Raw genomic sequence first — 21,759 nt, forward strand, 5'->3', positions numbered from 1 at the left:
TTATAACTTACTTTTTGTGCTTAATAGTATATCACAAACAACTTTCTATGTGACTTAGTATTACTGGAACATTTTTCTTTTGATTGAAGTAGAGTCAGTTTACAATGTGTGAAAATATGGAACGCTACATGAATTTGTGTGTTAGCAGTGTGTGAGATTGAACTTTGAGCAAAACCCTGATATTTGCCAGTTTGGTGAGGGGACAGTGGTATTTTGTTTAATCTGCATGTTTTTGGTTACTCTTTCATATATTTGTTGTACAGTAGAATTCTCTTATGGGTTGTTTGTATCTAGTCTATTTTTCTACATTGACTCTTTCTTCCTGATTTATGAGGGTTCTTTAAGAGCATGGGCTGTGGTGTTTGAATCTTGTTCATCAGTTGCTGATTGTATGATCTTGAGCAAGTTATTTAACCTTTTCAGACTTTAAGCAGGGATAAATGGTAGGGTAGCTGTAGTTATTAAAAAAAAAAAAGCATGCCTTATACAGCACTAGCACAGTGGTTCTCAAAGTGTGGTCCAGTTTCTGAAAACATTTAGAGGGCTCTTGATATTAATGTTATTATCATGATAATACTAAGACGTTATTTGTCTTTTTCACTAACCCACCCATCCTCTCTCTACTGATCTGAAATGTTATAATAGTACTGTGAAAAGGGCATAAGTTTTGCAGTTAACTGAATTGGGTTTTAATCCTGACTGGGTTACTTAGATGAAATCTCTCAGCCTCAGTTTCTTTATCAACAAAATGATGATGATAATACCTACCTTGGATAGCTGAGTACTGGCATTAGCTACTATTATCATTATTATTAATGATTATACCCTTTTAGGTCTACTCCGCATTTCTGGTTCTATTCCTTTGAGCTGTGACTCACACTAGTTCTACTTTATAACATGAGTTTAATTGGATTTTATGTCCCATTATTGGTAGTTTGCAGATGCTGAAGGTTACTTTGCTGCTTGCACAACAGATACAACCATGAATAGTTCTTTGGTAAGTATTTCTTTTCTCCTCAGGAAGAGTGCGGGCGGAGTTGACTGTGGCGGGAAGGACTGAAATAGCTTTGATAGCACCACAGCTATATTAAGATATAGACATATCTTAATGTTCGGTGCCCTCCATGAGGGTTGTAATTTGGTACTTTGTTTCCTTAGAGATACCTGGGGCCTAGAAGTAAGCAATTCAGCCACCTCTGGGGAGAGAAAGGAAGAGGAAATAAGTTAAAGATTAAAAATAGTAAAGGAAATCCTTTGTCCTTTGTCACTTTACCAACTCTGTCACTTTATGTTCATTATTGTATTATTATTGCTTAGAAACAAATACATTTGCTTGACTCTGAGACTCTATAAGCGGATTGTTCATTCGTTTGCTGGATACATTTTTAAGAGCGCTTGATATGTGCTAAGCACTTGTTCTAGGCTCTTGAAATATGGCTTGCATTGCAGTGTGTGAGAGTGTGTGTCTGGGGAAGGGGAGAAGACAAATAATAAGCAAACATATGAAGGAATTAACCATAGTCAACTTAAGCATTTATCTTCTTGTTGGAGAGATCGTATTTAAAAATCTGTTCTTTTTAGACCATCACTAAGGCATTTCTTTAAAATGTGTTGTCCAAATGTGACATTCCATCTGAGAAAAAATTTTAAGTTAGTTTAAAATTGAATACCAATTTAGGAAGTGCTAGCTTGGTGGCCTTATTGACAGTACAGTTTTTTTGTCTGTCCAGCTTTTAGAACTACAGGTGCAAGCAAGGTAGGTTACCAGGTGCTGTGAAGAATTTATAAAGAGGGAAATTTATGGAGAAAATGTCATTTCTTTTCTCTGATATCTTAAACCTCAGCAAGACAAATATCAGTTGTCTTGAGTGTAGAGACAGAGTTGAGAAGGAAGCCTGTTCTTCTAACTACTGTGTCTGAATATCATCCACTTCAATCTAGCCAACACTTAGCTCTTACAGTTGCTGTTTATATTGGTTTCTGTTTTTGCTACATTCCAGAGTGAACCTCTGTATGTTCCTGTGAAATTTCATGACCTTCCAAGTGAAAAGTCTGAGAACACAAACATTGATACTGAAAAATGTAAGCAAAATTTAAATTTCATAACTTAGAAATGGGTGGACATTTTAGCTTCATTCAAGCCATTTCAAAACTTAGTCATCCTGTGGGTTGACTGGGATCACCTGGCAGTTCTTCTGTTCCATGTGGCATTGGCTCAGCCAGTAGTCCTCTGGAAGTCTGACCAGAAGTTTTTATTAATTCGATGGAAATAACTTCCAAATACCTGATATCACTATGGTTTCATTATGTATATATATTTAAATGAACAATATCCTCTTCAGCCAGGCCATTAAAGACGTTGATAGCAAATTACAGGAATTCTGCTGGTTCTGTGAATATGGTAAAGAATGCCAGCTTCAGCAGAAGGCACAGTATTTATCCATAATATTCTCTCGCAAGGAATGGGCATAGAAGAATGTTCCACATGCTTGACCGGAAAAATAATTCTTATAAATTGGGTATCTATGAGGAAAAATTCAAATAAAGTTTTACTATAAATCCTAAAATAATTATTATACTATAATCCTGAACCAGGCAGTTGTGTTTGTACATAATTGCAGAAACTTTCTTTGAATATCAGTCTCATTTTAAAACCTTTAAAAATTTTTATAAATGAAACATTTTTCCTGTTAAAACTTTTGAAAGAACAGAGCTGTCCCATGTAGTAATATAACTGTTTTTTTTTTTGACTGTTCAAGTGTAATCATAGATGGATCAAATAATACGCATTTATCAGTAAATTAAAATGTATAACTTGTTGGATGAAGGGGGAACTGCTTAATGATTTTGTACTATGCTTTTTCTTTTAAGCTCCCAAGAAGTCTCGTGTCAGGTTCAGTAACATCATGGAGATTCGACAGCTTCCATCAAGCCATGCGTTGGAAGCTAAGTTGTCTCGCATGTCCTATCCTACTGTGAAGGAGCAAGAATCCTTACTCAAAACTGTGGGGAAACTTACTGCAACTCAAGTAGCAAAAATTAGCTTTTTTTTTTGCTTTGTGGTAAGTCTTCTCTTTATTATATGTTTGGAATTTGAATTTTAAGACAGTATACATATCAGCAATATACTATTTAAGTATAAGACTATTAGGTTGCTTAATCTTGACTTTAAACTTTGTTGTCTGCCATCACTCGGGAATTAAAGTTAGTAAATACTAGTCATACCTGAAAGAATTTAGTAAATACTGTAGCACTATGGCTACTCATATATATATATATATATGTGTGTGTTTTTTTTTTTAGAAATTGGCATTGCCTCATGGTCAGAATAACGAATTGTTATTTTACACTATAATATATACAAGCACTAGTAATATCCAGATAAGAGTTTACAGTATGTATTTATTTCTTCAAATAAGTGTTTTTGCAGTTTTATATTAAATATATATTTTCATATAAATGTGGTCAAATATTTTAACAAGTACTCATAGTAAACATTTTTTCAGAATTTCATGTAATATTGTTTATAGCTTTTCAGTTATTTTAATATAAAAACAAAAAATATGCTTAAAGTTTCATATGGAATATTCATATAGCAAATAAAATATTATTTTGGGCTAAGCTGGGGTTAGGTAACATGTCTGAGTTATTGAAAACTCTGATTTACAATTTAAAAAATGAATTTCAGTGTTTCTAGATGTACCCATGCTCTTCATGCTAGATGAATGAATGCCTCTCCACATGTTCCATTGTGGGATCCGAATGTGTGTGGAAGCCGTATTTTAAAATTTTCTAGTAGTCACATTAAGAAAAAGAGAGAAACAAGTTAGTGTTATACTATATTTTTATTTAACCCACTATATGTAAAGTACTTCAACATATTATCAGTATAAAAATTATTGCTGAGATAGTTTACATTCTTTTTTTGTACTAAAATCTTCTAAACATTTCAATTTATTTGTATATTTATTTTTTATTTTTTTATAGAAGTATAGTCAGTCACAATGTGTCAGTTTCTGGTGTTCAGCACAAAAACATTTCAATTACTATTTCATTTCAATCTCTTTTTCTATTTCATTTTCAGTTTTCATTTCAATTTCAATTTCTAAACATTTCAATTCAGGCTAGCCACATTTCAGTTGCTTAGTAGTTACATGTGACTAGTGGCTAATGTATTGGACAGTGCAGGTTAAAAGGAAATAATGTATTGTATTTATTAGTCCTCCTTTAATTCTTTTGTCTCTTTAGGGCTTATGGTGTTTTAATTTTTTTGGTAAAATATAATTTAGGTCATAGAGGCTTTACAAACAATACCTTTTATGATAATTTTAAAATGGATTACCAGTCATGAAATGATGAAGTATTATATAAATTATTTGTGATAGCTTAATTGTTGGAACATGATTATTCTCAACTCTGGGATAATGAAAGGAAACATCGTAAAGATACTTTTTATTGGAGGGTAATTGAGATGGATTTTCATTTGTGGTAAGAATCCCATGGGTTTGAGAGCCAGAGACTGTATTTTAAGGGGAGCTGGAAAATGGGAACGTTTTTCTGGAAAGAGCTCACTAGTGATGCGTTCTCATGCTCTTTGATTGCTGGCCATCTGAGTGATCTATTTTCATTTCTTTATCTTGCATGATCAGAGACCAGTGAGACTGTTTCAAAAATGAGCACAGTATTTATGTTCAAGTGATAAGGCAAGAGGGTCAAGAAAGCTAATTATTACCTGATAAGCATTATCTAATTTTGCAGAAAAATCTCCAAAAGGTAATTAAGGGCAGAGTCTTCTGCTTTTTTTCCCTAGCACTTCAACTACAAGCAGACTGTGGCGCCTGTTGCCATATATATTGATACTGCCCATCTTGCCAATTGCTAACCTCATTTTCTTATTTAGATATTCAAGTGAAATTAGGAAGTCTGAGGACTACAGACAGAATCAGAATCACTTTGCCGTAGTTTCACTCTGGCTTTAGCTTTGAGTACAGCGTGACTGAATGGAGACTTCTAGACTCTTCAGCTGTCTGCTGCCTTCTAGCAGTGCTCGAAGATCTTGTGCCTGTACTGCTTCTTTGAAATATAAATGCTGATAATTGTACTGCTTACTTAACTATAGGTTCTGAGGGAGATCAAGAGATATTCCTCTCTTAATGGAAACAAATCATTCTTCAGTGAAATATGATTATCTAGCCAATCTGCTTTAGTAACAGAGTTGGCAAAAACAGTTAGACAGGCATTTAATTTGCTTTGACCCAGCAATCTGCTGCTTAGTATATATACTGCATTAATGACACTCATGTACATATGCCCCAGGGGGCGTATAATAGAATGATCTTGGTAGCATTGTTTGAAATAGTCAAAAAGTGTCCCTCAACAGAAAAGTGGATGAGTTGTGGTAGTACCCATTAGAATATCTGATAGCAGTGAAAATAAATGAACTTTGGATGTACACACACACACACACACACACCCCCCACACACACTTCCTCAAAAGAGGTCATTTCTTATTCTCTAAATCATGGTAGGCACAGGGTAGGGAATATAAGAATATCCTAGCTTAGATGAGCAAAAGGGAAGAAAGAAGAAAAAAAATCCTCATAACTGGAAGACTTCCTTTATTATATCCAAAGTTATGAGAACTCTTTGTGTTATGTCTCCAAACAGAATCAGAGAAACATCCAGTTTTCTTGCACATTTTAAAATTTCCAAAGTGAACTTGGCCTTCTGTCTGTCAGTCTGGCTAGTTCCATCTGTCCTCTTAAGCATCACCTTTGTCAGTTGATTTCTTGTCATGCTATATTCATCTGTACATATATTTTAATGTTTGAGAATTTCCCCCGACTTAAATTTGATTTAGATAAACTTAATAGAGTGCTATCAGTGCTTGGATAAAGCAGATTTCAAAGTTGATTTGATATTAAATTAACCCTCATTTTAATAAAAACCTAAACAGTGCTCATTTTTAACCAACTATTATTAATTTCATAAGGGAAATTGGATAACGGTGATCTTAGGTCTGATATAAATGTTTGTCCTCTTTTTGGGCCGTGATTTTTCAATCCAAAGCAGATTTTAAAACTTATTATGATAACAGTGTTTAGGGGGAAAAGAAAAGGAGGGGACTATAAATTATAATGACAGATACAAACATGTCATTCATTAAGTTTCACTTTATTTTCTGTTTCTTTAGTGGTTTTTGGCAAACTTGTCATATCAAGAAGCACTTTCAGACACACAGGTTGCTATAGTCAATATTTTGTCCTCAACTTCTGGTAAGAAATTTGTCTTCAAAATCTGTATTATAAATCGAGATCTATTTCTGATTTATATGTATACATATGCATGCATTTTTAGCTTCTTATATATCATTTCATTCTTTCTAATGTATATTCATGTATTACAATTACTACTTGATCTTTACAGCTTTACCTGCTATTTGTATTCCTTCCAGTACTTTTCAGTTTTTTTTATGCAACAATATATTAAAGTTTATAGGCTCACTCTTTGTATTGTAGCTGTCTTTCCTTTCGCACGTTCTTTATATAGATCTTTTCCTCAATCCTTTGGCTAAATGTAATTGCCAATGTAATTATTTCAGAACTATAATTTGCCCTATGTAAGGTGTTTTATTTTTAAAATTGAATCACCTTCCAAATCTGGAAGATAAAAGAAGTAGTTTTGAAGCTGTAAAAATAACTTTAGCACACATGCTTCATTATGATGAAGTCATAGTTACTCTGAGTGCTCAGTTTAACTTTCTTACTAGTTTTAAAATAAATAGGACTATATGTGATCTGTATGGTTGAAATAAACATGGTTTCGTTTAAAGGCTGTGTTTGTGTATGATCTTCGAACATTTCAGCCTTAGTATCTGCAGTCTTATTCTTAGTAATTTAAAAATGACAAAAATGAGTTTAAAAGTTAGGTATGTGATTTACTTATTTAAATAATCAAGTTGGTAGTAAATAATTTTGACAGTCTTTAAGCTAATGTATCTTTTTTTTTTTATCCTTTTCTCTCCATAGGACTTTTTACCTTAATCCTTGCTGCATTGTTTCCAAGTAACAGTGGAGATAGGTTTACTCTTTCTAAACTACTAGCTGTAATTTTAAGGTAAGAATATAGTGTAATAGCTAGTTTACTCTGCTTAAAAATGTGATGTTTAAAACATTTTTGGTAGTGATAGAGGATACTTTATAATATACTGTATTGGCAAAGAAAGATGAGGGTAAAAGAAGGTTTTAAATGGACATCATGCTACTCAGCCCTGCATCACATCCTTGGCTAGTTTTTCAGTCCTTCCTGGGAGGGTAATTGGAGGGAGGACCCCAAAGCAGCTTTGGTTCCCATTCAGGGGACTGTGGACTTACTAAGTGTTGTACTGATGTTCACATTTAACTGCATGTGACACTTTAATCTTCATAACCTCCCAAGTTTCTGTTTCCTTTTCCTAAAACAAGTTCCCTCTTTTGTTTAGGTTTTAGTTTTTCTTTCTCCCACTTCTAGAAATTTAACATGCAGTCTTTTCTGATTGTCTCAGCCTCAGTCTTACGGTTATTTTCTGTACAAGTCATCTGGCACTTTTGTATTACTGTATTTATAATACCATATGTAAGTATTATCAATTATATTGAAATCCTTTATTTTTATTTAACTTTGTGTATGTTTTTCTTGTCTTCCCTACGAGAGTGTAAACCCTTGAAGGCCAAAAAGCCTTGTTTATACTTCTTTGTGTCACCAAAGGTCTAGCATAGGGGTTCACTCACAGTCAGTACTCAAAAAGGATGTGTTGGTTTAATGAAGCTGTTGTTTTTGTGAGAGAAAATCAGAAATCAGAAAAGGTAGCAGAATGATTTATGGGAAAGATTAGTGTTTCTGAGCCAGCAGAACTGGGTTTGAATCAGAGCCCTGCTCTTTGCCCTTGGGTACTTCCCTTGAACTCTCTGAGAGGATTTCCTGGATGACAGAATGATAATAGTATAATCCACTTTGCAGTCTCATTCTGAAGTTTGGAGGGATGTATATAAAAAGTCAGTGTCATAGAGCCTGACCCTTGGCTGTCACATAGGTGCTAGTCCTTATTATTCTGTTTTTCTTTTTAGATGTAAGGGTAAATTGACCATGGTAGTTTCTCTGGACAATCTGTTTGAACCAACTAATTTACCATTTGGGCTTTATAGGAATTTATTCTTTTGCATGATTGGCCCATGTTTTAGCCAAATATATTTTTACATTAAGGAAATACAGTATATTTTTCTTAGGGAAATAATGAGGCTTATCCAACTTTGTTCAAAATTCATGCCTATTTCTAACTTTTCTTTGCATTGTCTTAGTAAAAGTAGAAGATGCATAGACATAGAAAGACAGTGAAGACAGGAACCACATCTCTTGTTCATCGCTTAACCCAGAGTTTAGCTCAATAAGCAACAATAATGAAGGAATGATCTCTGATTTCTCTACATCTTTAATTCAGTCTTATATTTATCCATTAAAGTAATGAGATTAACTTAATTATTTAAATATTTAAGGATAGTTTTACTGTTAATTTCTATTTTACCAATAAGTAAGTAATTTAGTGCCATTGTTAGGTTTATATGGATTTTATATATATATATATATTTCCAAAAAAGATTGGAAGAGGGATGTCAAGTTGGTTAATTTTTTCCTGACTGAAAGGCAGAAGATAGCATAGCACATAAGAACACTGGACTCTGGAAGTAGACTTCCTGCGTTTCAATCCCAGTTGTGTGATTTTAGTCAAAGTACTTCATTTCTTTGTGCATTATTTTTCGCATGTGTAAAATGGGAATGGTAATAATAATAATAATAATACCTTTCTTTTAAGGTAATATTGGGCATTTTATGTGGATTAAACGAGTTAATAGAACACTTACACTATATTGATAATATTATAGGATATTATTAATCAAATCATTAATTCTTTGATAGTTTTACCCAGAGTTGAGATTAGTCTTCATTATTTGTAAATAATTTTTGTCTTTAAGATTAGTCTCTTTAAGAAATTTATTATTTTGCTCATCAGTAATGACTGATTGTTCTCCTAGCATCGGAGGTGTTGTGCTGGTAAACCTGTCAGGGTCTGAAAAATCTGCTGGAAGAGACACAATTGGTAAGTATCTGACTCCGCGTTTTTTCTGTGAGAGTGTCCAAGAAAGTTCTGTGCACATCATCACGTGTGTGCATGTACACGCACAGGCAGGCATTCACACACACACACACACACAGGCACTGACAAAGCCTTTCTAAAAAAACTTCTCCTTTGGAAATAAGGTAAAAAAATTAAAAAATAGTTCACGGAACTCTCAGATAGCCTTCACCCAGATTCCCTTTAACCATTTACTATGTACATAACTACAGTACAGGTTTAAAGATCAGGAGTTAACGTTGATTCATTGATAAATATTTTTTATTTAGTCTGTAGATCCTCTTCAACTTTCTCCAGCTTTTTCCACTAATGTTCTTTTTCTGGTATAAGATCAATTGTTCATTTTGTTGTCATGTCTCCATAGTTTTCTTTAAACTAGAACTGTCCCGCATTTTTGTTTTTAATCTTTCATAACTTTAATATTTTTGGAGGATACTGTCCACTTATTTTGTAGAAAGTCCTTCAATTTGAGTTTGTCTGATATTTCCTCATGGTTGATTTGAGCTTGTACATTTTTGGTAAGAATTCCATGGAAGTGATATTGCGTCCTCATAAGTACCTCATATCAGAAGGCACATGAAGTTGATTTGTTCCCTTATGTGTGATGTTAATTTTAAAGTGGTCTCTGTCAAGTTGCTCCAGAGTGGTTACTAATTTTTCCCTTTATAAGTAATAGGCATCTTGTAAGAGATACTGAGACTGTACAAATATCCTGTCCATCATGCTTGTACTTGCTAATTTTGTCATTCACTTTTTCTTTTAAATTTTTTACATTGATTGATTGATTGAAGTACATCAATTACAGTGTGTCAGTTTCTGATGTACAGCACAGTGTCCCAGTCATGCATATACATACAGATATTTGTATTCACATATTTTTTCATTAAAGGTTACTACAAGGTATTGAATATAGTTCCCCGTGCTATACAGAAGAAATTTTTTTTAATCTATTTTTATATATAATGGCTAACATTTATAAATCTCAAAATCCCATATTTATCCCTTCCCACCCCCTTTCCCTGGTAACCATTAAATTGTTAACTATGTCTGGGAGTCTGTTTCTTTTTTGTAGTTGAGTTCGTAGTGCCCCCCCCCCTTTTTTTTAAGATTCTACATATGAGTGCTATATGGTATTTTTCTTTCTCTTTCTGGCTTACTTCAGTTAGAATGACGATTTCTAAGTCCATCCATGTTGCTGCAGATGGCATTTTTAAATTCCTTTTTATGTCATTTACTTTTGATTCTTACCTGAAACAGTTACTACTGTGGTAAACAGTTTTTGATCCATTGTTTAGATTTACAAAAGAAAGGTAATCATAATCCAGCTTAGTTGATTTCCCTCTGAATACTTTATTTAGATATTTAAAGTTTCTTGAGTAGAACAATGCTTTCTAATTATTCCTATTTACTGCCCAGAGAGCTGTATCATGAACTGTCTCACTTCTTTCTCACCCAGAGCAGCTTTGTACGTGTAGAACAATAAATGTTTGTCATGTGTGTGAGATTTTGTTGACTGGCTTTCCCTTTGCTTTAAAAAAAAAAAAGTTTAATAGTAATAATAATAGTAATAATAAATAGTTTTAATGAGACATTGGACTTTTGGATAATTGATTAATGTATTGAATATGGTCACTTGGCAGATAGCACCTTATATAGCTGTTTTTAAAGGCTTACTTAATTAACTGTTTTTGAGAACAAGTTAATGTATTAAAGAGGATCAATATTTATTATGCATGTACTATGAGCCCTACATTTATATTAGATATTTTAGAACATTAAAAAGTATAAATTATGTGTTTGCATTTGTCAAGGGGTTCTTCATTTTAATCAGTTATGCAGTTGACAAAATGAAGCCCCTAGAGAATAAAATAATACCATATTTGACTATAGTAAGTATTAAATTGTCTAAAATAGAAGACAAGGAGGATGGAAATTCAGTGGAGTTGAAAGAGGATACTTGGTGGCAGAGGTGGGACTTTAACAGGGACTTGAACATGGCAGTGGGGAGAATATAGACAACAGCTCGGAGAGGGAAGAAGCGATGTTAAGGTGGCTGTGTCAAAATTGTGTATGTAGGGGAAGGCATTTCAAAATTCAGTACCAAAGTGTTAACTTTGTATGAGCTTTGGTACTACAACGTGTAGGGATTGATTAGATCATTGAGGTGAATGTTTTTGCATTAATTTGTTTATACTTTAAAATCCTTCCTGTATTCCTAGAGGATATGGATTAGGTGGGCTATACTTTATCTTTTCATATCTGAATATTCATTTCTTGAAATAGGATCTGACTGTCACATTTTAAATAAACGTGTGTTGAATGAGTTAATGAACAAATGCTTTAAATTATATTGATTTTTACACAGGTTCCATTTGGTCTCTTGTTGGAGCTATGCTCTATGCTGTCTATATTGTTATGATTAAGAGAAAAGTAGACAGAGAAGATAAGTTGGATATTCCAATGTTTTTTGGTAAGAATATATTTAACTTGTAAGGCTCTTTACTGTGATTGATTAACTTAGGGTTTCATTTTTGCTTTTTTGAGGGAATAGGGAATAAGTCTCCCTCCCCACTCCCCCAATATGATTTTTTTTTAACATTTTTAAAATTGAGGTATAGTTGATTTATAATATTGTATTAGTTTCTGCTGTACAGCATAGTGATTCAGTTATAAAACCATTAGATTTTAAAGATTATGTAAAATCCAATCTCAGTGTTTTTCTTTTACCTTGTTCTGCACAGTTGTGCACCTGTGAGGAAAGACTCATTCCCTCAGTATGGAGTAAAGAAAGAAACTCCTTCTAACACCTTTTTCGAATTAATGTCTTCAGCCCATGAATCGGGTATCTTCTTCATTGATATGACAGGTTGTGCTGTTAGAAGCGTGTGAGAGTATACCTGTTGTACTATACATTTTGCCATTTTTGAATTGTTAGAAGCATAGGATTGAAGCATTATACGTACCAAAATGGTACGTGTAATGCTGTTCCAGTCTGTGTACTTATTTTTATTGAAAATTTTAGGTGACTTAAAGTTTTCCACTTGCACTTTATCTTTAAAATTCAGACTCTTTTATAACATAGATGTTCAAAATATCCAGTTACATTTTCTGGCATCAATTCTTAATTTTGGTGAATACATGATAGGATTTATGAATTCTCCTTTACCTGAAATCAGCTCAGTAAGAACTTGTGATATCTAAGATTGCAAAAGAAGAGCATATTATCTTCCATAAGATACCTGAATATCAATAGATAAAGAAGCCTGGTGATGAGAATTCAAAGTACAGCCTACAGGGAAACAGAAGACCTGGACTCTAGCTGTTACAACTTCATTATCTCATACTCAACTTGAAAACGAGAAGGTTGGACTAGATTAGTAAGTTCCAAACTGATTTACGGAGGATCCTGGGAAGACTGGAAGGAGGTGGATTTGCACGTTTGAGTCTGGTTCTCAGACTCCTTTGCTGCTTCTGCTGGAGCAGTTCAGCTTTGTTGTTGTTTTGCTTTGCATTATAATTTAATTTGTAGAAAAGATTTTTCTTGTTATAATTTAATTTGTAGAGGAGATTTTTCTACTAAAAATAGTTTGGATATCTGCACCTAAAGATTAACAAAAATAAAACCTTTGAAAAGCCACCAGATGGGGTGATCACTTAAGTTCCTTTCAAGTACAGAATTCAACAAATATACCTTAAATATGGAAATAATTTTAATGATGTCTTTTTTTAGAGTCCTAGAAAAAAATTCCATCTGGAATGGAATGAAATACTAATATTTTTTCAGTATTCTTTTTTAAGATTGGCAACCTTCAGGATAAATTGCTTATTTTTATTGGAAAGGAGTGCACATAGACACATAGCTTGATTGATCTTCTTCATATGTGACATGATATGTAAAGCAATATGGATTTGACCTGGGCTTTAGAATAGACAGGCTTGGGATGTGGAGGGGTCTGTGGGCAGGGGAAGTGAGCCGGGCAGAGCAGGAATAGTGAGTAGATCCGTGTGATTGTGCTGGAGCGTTGACCTTAGGGAGGAATAGGAAGGTATGTGGGCTGCATTCTGGAGGGTCTGGAGAACAGGTGAAATGATTTGGACTTTTTATCTCTAGATCCAAAGGTTGTTAATTTGTGTGGGATCTCATAGACTTGATAGTTCAGGGAACAGAAAAGAGATTTGGTTCTTGATAATGCCAAATTTTGGTGTTTTAATTAGAACAACTTTTTAATGTTATACGAGCCTTCTGTGTGTTGTTTTGTTTTTAAAAAATTTTTATCACCAGGCGTCTTAAGTTGGTTTTCCTAGAAGCAGGGTGTGAGACGGGGATTTGGTGTGGGAGATGCATTGAGGGGGTGCTCCCCAGGAAGGACTGGCAGGGGAGTAAGAGAAGCGGGATAGAGCAGGGGAGAGAATCATGTGATCTCAGCTACAGTTGGGGTTTGGTCCATTTTGTTGCAGGTGCCAGGGCGAGGAGCATAGCGGGAACAGGAGCGGGTCATATGTCTAGGCACTCTCAGAGCTGTCCTGTCCTGGAGCCATTAGGATTTGAGGGCTGGCCCTGTGAATCCCCCATCTATCAGTTGTTGGCTGCAGAGGCTGTGGAGTGGGGACGTTGGGGGAACTTCCTGGGAAAGGCAGATTTGGTTGCTCTCTAAAGACTTCAGAGAAGGAACGTGCTGTGTGTCTTAAGCAGCAGATTGAGAGTGTGTACTCCAGTGCTATCAGGATTTAACTAGGCACCCTAAATACATATTTAGTATTTAGCAGCAATTATTAAATACTTATCTACTGTAATTTAATTTTCTTTTAAGAAAGCTCTGTAGTTACCACTGGATCTCCTAGTAGAACTGTGATGTTAAACTATATAGAAAGTCCAATAAAAATTACTATAAAAGTTTATCTTTTCTTTACATTCACATGTATGTAGTCATCTAAAGCTTCATTTCTATAATAATCCATAGCTAGCCTTTATTAACTGTTTACTCTTTGCCAGGTACTGTGCTGTATTTTGTATGTTCACCTAATCTTCCTAGTAACCTAATTAAATCGTATTGTACACCTATAGATTGGAAAACTGAAGCTTAAAGAGGTTCTGCATCTTGCCTAAAGTTTACCTAAAGATTATAGTACTGGTGAATGGTAAAGCTGGGATTGGAACCCAAGCCAGTCAGAGCACACACTACCCACTAAATGTTATAGCCTTCCTTCACACATAGTCAGACCATGCTTACTTCAGACTTAAATAGCTACGTGTATGTATATAATCTCACAAACTAGTTTATAAGCTCTGGGAAGGCAAGAACCAATAATTTTATCTTATTTTTGGAACCCTTCTCCATTGTTCCCAGCATAGCATGGGTGCTTTAAACATACGTATGAGTTGAATCAGAGAGTAAACCATCTAGTTCCTCTTAATAATTAGGCTGAATATACAACATACACACACCAGTTATTCCTTCAAGTTCTAGGATACTATATCATTAAGTCTAAGGTTAACAACCACTCTTTTTGAATTGTTGTAAATGGTTTATTCTGCAATAGTTACTCCACGCAGTGGGGATAATTGAACCTCAAAGACTCAGTGACCACCAGTTGCTTGATAAAAGTTTTTTCTCATGTTCATCTCTCCACAGGACTTACTTAAAAACAAAGTAACAGACATTCCATTTAAGGAAACCTGTTGAAGCCTTTTGTGCAAAATCTAATGTTTTCTGATTATAGAGTTATAAGTTTGGAAAATCGAGATAAATCACAGTTACTAACTTTTGTCTCTTTTATATATATTCAGGTTTTGTGGGTCTCTTTAATCTGCTGCTCTTATGGCCAGGTTTCTTTTTACTTCATTATACTGGATTTGAGGACTTTGAGTTTCCCAATAAAGTGGTACTGATGTGCATTATCATTAATGGCCTTATTGGAACAGTTCTCTCAGAGTTCCTGTGGTTGTGGTATGTACTGTTTATTACCCTGTGATTTATTAGTTACGAGTTTATTGACCTTTGGCTAGTTTCAGCATTTGTATTTCTTCTATCTTCTGACGACCCCTCCTGTGCACCTTCCACCCCACATACTTACCACTTAATAGAGTAGTTCCATTAGAGCGGGAGCTGTGTGTTGTGTTTTAACTTCTGTGTACTCATTGCATAGAGTAGTGGCTTGTACATAGAAGGAGCTCATAAGTATTTGTTGAATCAATATATGAATGTGAATGATCTAAATTTGTAAGACTGTTTTAGAAAGTAGAGTATTATGCTAATTAAAGGCATTGTTATCTAATGGACATCCACACTTAGGTGCATATCCCAGGTAGAAATACGTGAGTCCTAAGTGAGAATCTAGGAGATTTTGCTTATTCAAGAGACTTTGGAATGTCTGGTTGTTCATAGACTTTTTTGTTTTGTTGATTCTTAAGGCTTTTCATTTGGGTTAGGCAGATATGTAAACCCTGAACTCTGATTAACTTGAGATTTTTAGCATACTTTGATATATTGTAATATCAAATATGTGGATATGTGACAATGATCTTAAAGTAGTTTGAAGGTGATATCATATATGGAGTTTAAGAAAGCTTTCAAATATAGCGCTTGATAACTTAGTCCTGTTTCCATCTAATAGGAACTTAAAAAGAAACAGAAATTGTACTTAAACTCTGAAATGAATTTTATTATATGCCAGTGAAGACTACTGACTAGTTTTCCTTTGTAAAAGACTGCATCAGAAATAGCCTTTCCATGAAGACTTCCTTAATGCTCTCTGCCTACACTTCTCTCCCCTCGCCAATGAAGGAAATACCTCTATTTTCTTCATATCTTCCACACTCACTGCCTTTCAAGTAGTACTTAAAGATTTACTTTATATTGTAGTAATTTATGTAATTATCTTATATTCCTTTGCTGATCTGAAACTCTTTGATATCAAAGTCCATTTGCTCACTGTGTTCCAATTATTTTAGGCGCTTATTTTTTTAACCAAAAAGTATTACATACTTGATTTGATATATATATTGATATATATCTTATGTCTCTTGTTCTTTTGTTCTATCCCTTTTTTTGTTCTGTCATTTCTCTTGCCTCTCTCCACTCCTGGTTCCTTCCTGGCAGATAGAACTACTACCTGGTAGTGTTTTGATTGAACTTAGTTGAACTGCAAGGAATTGTTGATTTTCAACCATTTCTGATGGCAGTTTTATAGGGTTCAACCCAGTGAACCATATGCTTTAAATAATTATTCACTCACTGTATTTTAATACAAATTTGTATTCTCTACTTGTCTAAGTTTAGTTTAAATCAAAGCAAGGAATTTTTATGTATTTGAAAGAAATAACAATTTTGGGGGGATATTAGACTAGAAAAGTGGTTAGTATGGTTCCTATTACGTTGAGACTCAGTAAACGTGGACTGCCACTTACAAATATTAAAATACTCATTCTTTGTCGAGAGCTTTGTATTTTTAATGAACATGTACAATTGAGTTTTATTATATTCAGCAGAATTTAATGTAGGCTTTGAGGATGAATAAATAAGAGTTGTGACACATGCAATCTTTCTGTTATGTGAGCTTTCTGAGTTTGCTTCCTTGGAAAATTTTACATTTAAAGAAATAATAAATAACATGTTTTAGAATTTTTTTGTATTTAACTTTTTTGAAATTTAAAGAGTAATAATATACCAAAGTGTACAAAATGATTACAATAAAAGATAATCTCCCTTCTACCCAATTTTCATACCTTTTCCCCAGAGGCAACCAAGATTAACTTCTAAGCCTTCTACAAAATTGTCCATAGATACCAGTTTCTTAATCCTACCCCTTCCTACTGGATTTACTTTTAACATACAAACGGGAGCATACTATGGATATGGCTTGTGTACTCAATATGATACTTTTCTTCATTTTCCCCTTCAACTAGACAAAATTATATGCAGTTGGTATTTCAGAATTTGATACCCATATTGATAGTTCAAGGTGAAAATAGAGCTTAGGTTTTGGTTAGGACAGTTGCTAGAAAAATGGAAAATAGCAAGGAAATAGCCATAAAAACTATTCAGTTTTTTTATTATTATTATTAAGCCAAACCAAAAGAGCAATACGCATCTAAAGACTATTTCAGTTTTTGGTGAGGGTGAGATATTTTTGCTTTGATGACAGACTCACCTATTGGCATATTACTTTCTTAAAATCTATCTTGTGAAGTATTCTGAAATTTTAGTACAGCTGTTTCCTTTGTTGGCTAAGTATCATTGTCACAAAACCATAAGAGCTCTTGACAGTTTTTTAAAAAATGTTAATAAAAGCTATACATTCAAAGTTGAATAACATCTGTAAGTACTAGAGAGTAGCATAAAGTCTTTTGAAATTTTTATAATTATATATTGGATTTTTAATATTTGAAGATAAATTTTAAGAATCATCTTAGTAACTTTATTTTTTATTATGTCTTAGTCCATCTTAAGTTGTTGTTTTTGCTCCTGATCTCTCTCACCTATATTGCAGGATAGATAGTCTTTGATCATTGTTTTTCTTTAGTTCTTTTACTTTTTTTATGTGGAAATATGAATTTTCTTTTTTTCTTTTTAGGGGCTGCTTTCTTACCTCATCATTGATAGGCACACTTGCACTAAGCCTCACAATACCTCTGTCCATAATAGCCGACATGTGTATGCAAAAGGTAAGGCAAACTATTTATTAGATATTTTAGGTGTATTATTAAAACTGAGCTAATGAAAGTTAAGGAATGTGACTAAATTTTAAGGGAAATGACCATGAGTAATACTTGATGCCTTCTCTTCCAAGGTGTTTTACTACATAGAAATATAGAAAGTACCAGAGAAATGGATAATCTGTTGCATCTTTAGCCTTTCTTTTTTTAAATTTAATTTAATTTTATATACATCTTTAGTTTTTCAGTTTTTTTCCTAAATTCTTTTTTTTTTTTTTTTAATGGAGGTACTGGGGATTGAACCCAGGACCTCATGCTTGCTAAGCATGCACTCTACCACTGAGCTATATCCACCTGCCCTTAATTTCTGAATTAAAGACAATATCTTTATATGTAGTTCTCCAGTTCTGGAGCTGATTCTGTTCTCAACATCCTTTGGTAAGTCAGTGATATGGATGGAGCAGAGGATGTATTTTATCATATAAGTAGTAGTGTTTTGATTTCTAAGTAAACCCCGAAGATTCCTTAACACTATGCTAATATCCCGTGGACGTGAGCAGCATAGGAATAACGTCGTTTCTCAGTGAATGCCCATCTCTCTCGGCCTAGCAGGGCAGATGCTCCTTCCCTCTTCTGTGAAGTCCTGGTCTGGATGCGGGATTCTCGTGATAAATACTGATAACGATAATAATGCTGCAGAAAAGAGAGTCTGGGTGGTGGGGGAGGTCCCACCCAGCAGCCTGAAGGGAGAAGTTTCTTTAGTGCTGTAGTACCAGGGAGAAAAGAGGTGTGTACCACTGGCTAATGCTGAAAGACGTTGTTTAGTTTTTTTATCACTCATTTCAATATTTGTAAGCTTTTAATGCTAACTAGTAAGTAACAAAATGATGTGTGTGTGTGGTTTGGTTTAATAGAATTTAAAGCTCAAAGGCTTATACTGTGTAGAAGTTATAATCAGATTTTTAAAGCTATTTTTCTTTAGATCTTTGTGCAGTTTTTAGGATAAAGGCATAATACTTTCAGTGATATGTACCCTTTTATTTAAAAAACAATTCTGTGCTGATACTTAATTTTGTTTTATGGTTCAGTAAGTTCTTATTTATTTGTCGTGGTTAAGAATGGAGATCTCCATAATTGAAAATTATCTTACATATATCATGTATTTTCAAAGAATGTGAATATTATAAAATATATGTAACACTAAAGTTGTACATCATTAGATTCTCTTGTAGATTTAAATAATACCCAGGTCCTTCCACATCACAGGGTCATAATCTTGACTGTCAACTAGAATTATTCTAGTGAAACTGGGGAAGTGCTGCTTATTAGAGGATTTTGGTAGATGGCTATGTGAATGAACTTTACTATACTGATATTTTGAAAGTACTAGCTTTTTTGCAGATTTGAAAAGTAAGACTTGAAGATGAAATTTAGGGAATTATTTTAAAAAAGAACTGTGGCAGGGGACCTAATTTTATTAAATGATTGTTTTATTTGTTCAAACATTTTAAGAGGAAGAGACACAAGAAAAAAAAAAGTATGTATGTGTAATTGATTAAAAAAAAGCATAACCAACGGTCTTTTCTTGATTGTCTTCACATCCAGAATTAGGCAATCAGTTAAATGAGTAGGCTGGGCTGTTGGTGGAAATTGAGCGCAGGAAGATACCTTTTGGGAAAAGTAGCAGGGTGTGCCCCAGGGCTGCAATAGAGATGTGATAGTTGAAAGCTACATTCATAGGTTTTTTTGATTCTAATAGCCAAGCATATTTATATATAGCTTCTGAAATTTTAACTTTAATCGACAATATTTATTGTGCGCAAAATAGATTTTTTTAAACCTATTGATACTTGGTATAGCAGGAAGCATCCCTGATCATATTCAGCTTTATATTCAGATATATTCAAGAATTAGACTTCTCTGTTTATGTAGGCAACTTTCGTTGTTAATGAATATCTTCATTTTAAAAAAATTGCCTTCATAACTTGTTGGAAATTAAAAATTTTTTATTATGTGGTAACATAAATAACTGCATTGTTAAAAGTGAACTTTGCCTTTAAAAGTCACCTAGGGTTTTACCTACCTTTATAACGTTTGCTTTTATTCAGTTATAAAATAGGTTTGCAGTTGAATATTCATGAAATCATTCTATCAACTATATCCACATTTTTAACTCTCATCACTCATATTTTAAATTCTTTTTCTGTTCTTAGGTCATTTAAGATCATCATGTTTTTTCTAGATTACAGAATATTCTGGCAAAGATTCCAAGAATATGTTATACCGATACTTTGATGATGGTGTGAAGGCTTTTTAGTACTGAGTGCTCTTTCCTGGGTGTTCTTAGGCTGATAGCCTGTGTGTATGTACCATTATGTACCATACAAGCAGTATGTGCACATTAAATGTTGTCAGTGGTTATTCTTGTGTTACGCATCATGAGTCCCTCATAATAAAAACATTCTCACAAAGCCCCTTTGCTCTGACTAATGGTGCTATGAAATGGAATAGTATATGTTTCCCACCAGAGGGAGTCTTACCTTTGATTCTAATCCTTGGTTGTTTTTTTTTTAACATTTAAAGAGGGCAAGCACAGGCAAACACTTTCTTCCCTATTTTAAAGAGAGGACTTACATTTTAGTCATTATTTTGGAAGCAGACCACCAGTGTATTGCGTCTCAGTTGTCAATCAGTGCTGGCTTTCTTGGCAATTGTTTTTCTTCCTTTGTTGAATCTAGATGGTACAGGTAAACTAGTGAAAGGAAAGAGTGTTTTTTTGGGGTTTTTGGTTTTTTTTTGGTAACTTTCTGGCATCTCATTATTTTTAATTTTCTTGACAACCCTGATAAAATGGTGGATCGGAGGGTCGGGCTTGGTGATCCAAGGACTTCTCACCCTCGCTGCTGAGGCTCCGCCTGCTGCCTCTCTTCTCAGTTTTCCTAGGAAAAGTATTTCTATTTGTAGACTTTGTCATGATTTCCTTTTGAATCTTTTTCATTTGTTGCTAGATAATCAAGCTATATTTCATCAATAAAAGGTTTGCAAAAGTTTCACTTAGGAGTTTTATGTCTTAAGAAAAGAGCTGTAACATAACACAACATATCACAGAATAGCATAACCTCGTTTTTAAAATGGGAATTTTGGAAGATGACTTCAGAAACTGAACAGGAAGCATCAACTTGAGAATTGGCAGTAAGCAGTAAAGAAAAAAATGGGCAACGTGATGTGTAAGACAAAAGCTTAAAATTTCATAGTTCTGGTTCCGATGTACATTGACTAATAAGTGAAAAGCATGCCTTTCCTTTAGGCTGTATTTCAAGAGAGAAGTATTTTTGTAGGTAATTTAAGCAAGTGGTTAGTATGTCGAAGTCCTGAATCTTAATATGTAATAATAATATATTTAATATATTGTCAATGCTTAGTATTATTTTCTTGTTTTACTTTATTCCTGAAAGTTTTCACAAATGGAAAACTTATGTTTAAGGGGAAATTGTCTTATTGTTAATTGTGGGGTTTTTCTTCCTATCTCTTATTTTTAGGTGCAGTTTTCTTGGTTATTTTTTGCAGGCGCTATCCCTGTATTTTTTTCATTTTTTATTGTAACTCTTCTATGCCATTATAATAATTGGGATCCTGTGATGGTAGGAATCAGAAGAATTTTTGCCTTTATATGCAGGAAACATCGAATTCAGAGGTAGGTTAAGCTCCCGTTTAAATTGTTGGAAAATAATGTTTGCTGAGTAAATCGGGAATCATGTCATGCTGGCCTAGCTGTTAGCGATTCTGTGAAGAATTACTAAAATTTTATATATACAATGTCAGATAAAATGATTTGTTCAGATTCTATGGGTGATAAGATAGTTCCTTCATAATTGCTCTTTTTTTTAAAGTTTTGATTCATAGGTAAAACCAAAGTGCTTACTATTTTGTTGTA

General features: G+C 33.8%; 1 protein-coding gene across 3 annotated transcripts in view; it reads left to right on the forward strand.

Moving 5' to 3' along the window:
- The window catches only part of SLC35F5 (solute carrier family 35 member F5), a 32,788-nt gene that overhangs the window by 6,924 nt on the left and 4,105 nt on the right, over positions 1–21,759 (forward strand). For 2 of the 3 annotated variants that reach the window (XM_010973246.3, XM_074363536.1), the window contains exons 5-14: positions 935–997; positions 2,001–2,082; positions 2,872–3,062; positions 6,194–6,275; positions 7,029–7,116; positions 9,069–9,133; positions 11,535–11,639; positions 14,958–15,117; positions 17,744–17,834; positions 21,365–21,519. In XM_010973246.3, the coding sequence (XP_010971548.2) occupies positions 935–997; positions 2,001–2,082; positions 2,872–3,062; positions 6,194–6,275; positions 7,029–7,116; positions 9,069–9,133; positions 11,535–11,639; positions 14,958–15,117; positions 17,744–17,834; positions 21,365–21,519 (1,082 nt within the window). The remainder of the gene's footprint in view (positions 1–934; positions 998–2,000; positions 2,083–2,871; positions 3,063–6,193; positions 6,276–7,028; positions 7,117–9,068; positions 9,134–11,534; positions 11,640–14,957; positions 15,118–17,743; positions 17,835–21,364; positions 21,520–21,759) is intronic. The other variant, XM_074363535.1, reaches the window with a different exon arrangement.

The sequence above is a fragment of the Camelus bactrianus genome, chromosome 5 (assembly GCF_048773025.1).
Source record: "Camelus bactrianus isolate YW-2024 breed Bactrian camel chromosome 5, ASM4877302v1, whole genome shotgun sequence".
Lineage (NCBI taxonomy): Eukaryota > Metazoa > Chordata > Mammalia > Artiodactyla > Camelidae > Camelus > Camelus bactrianus.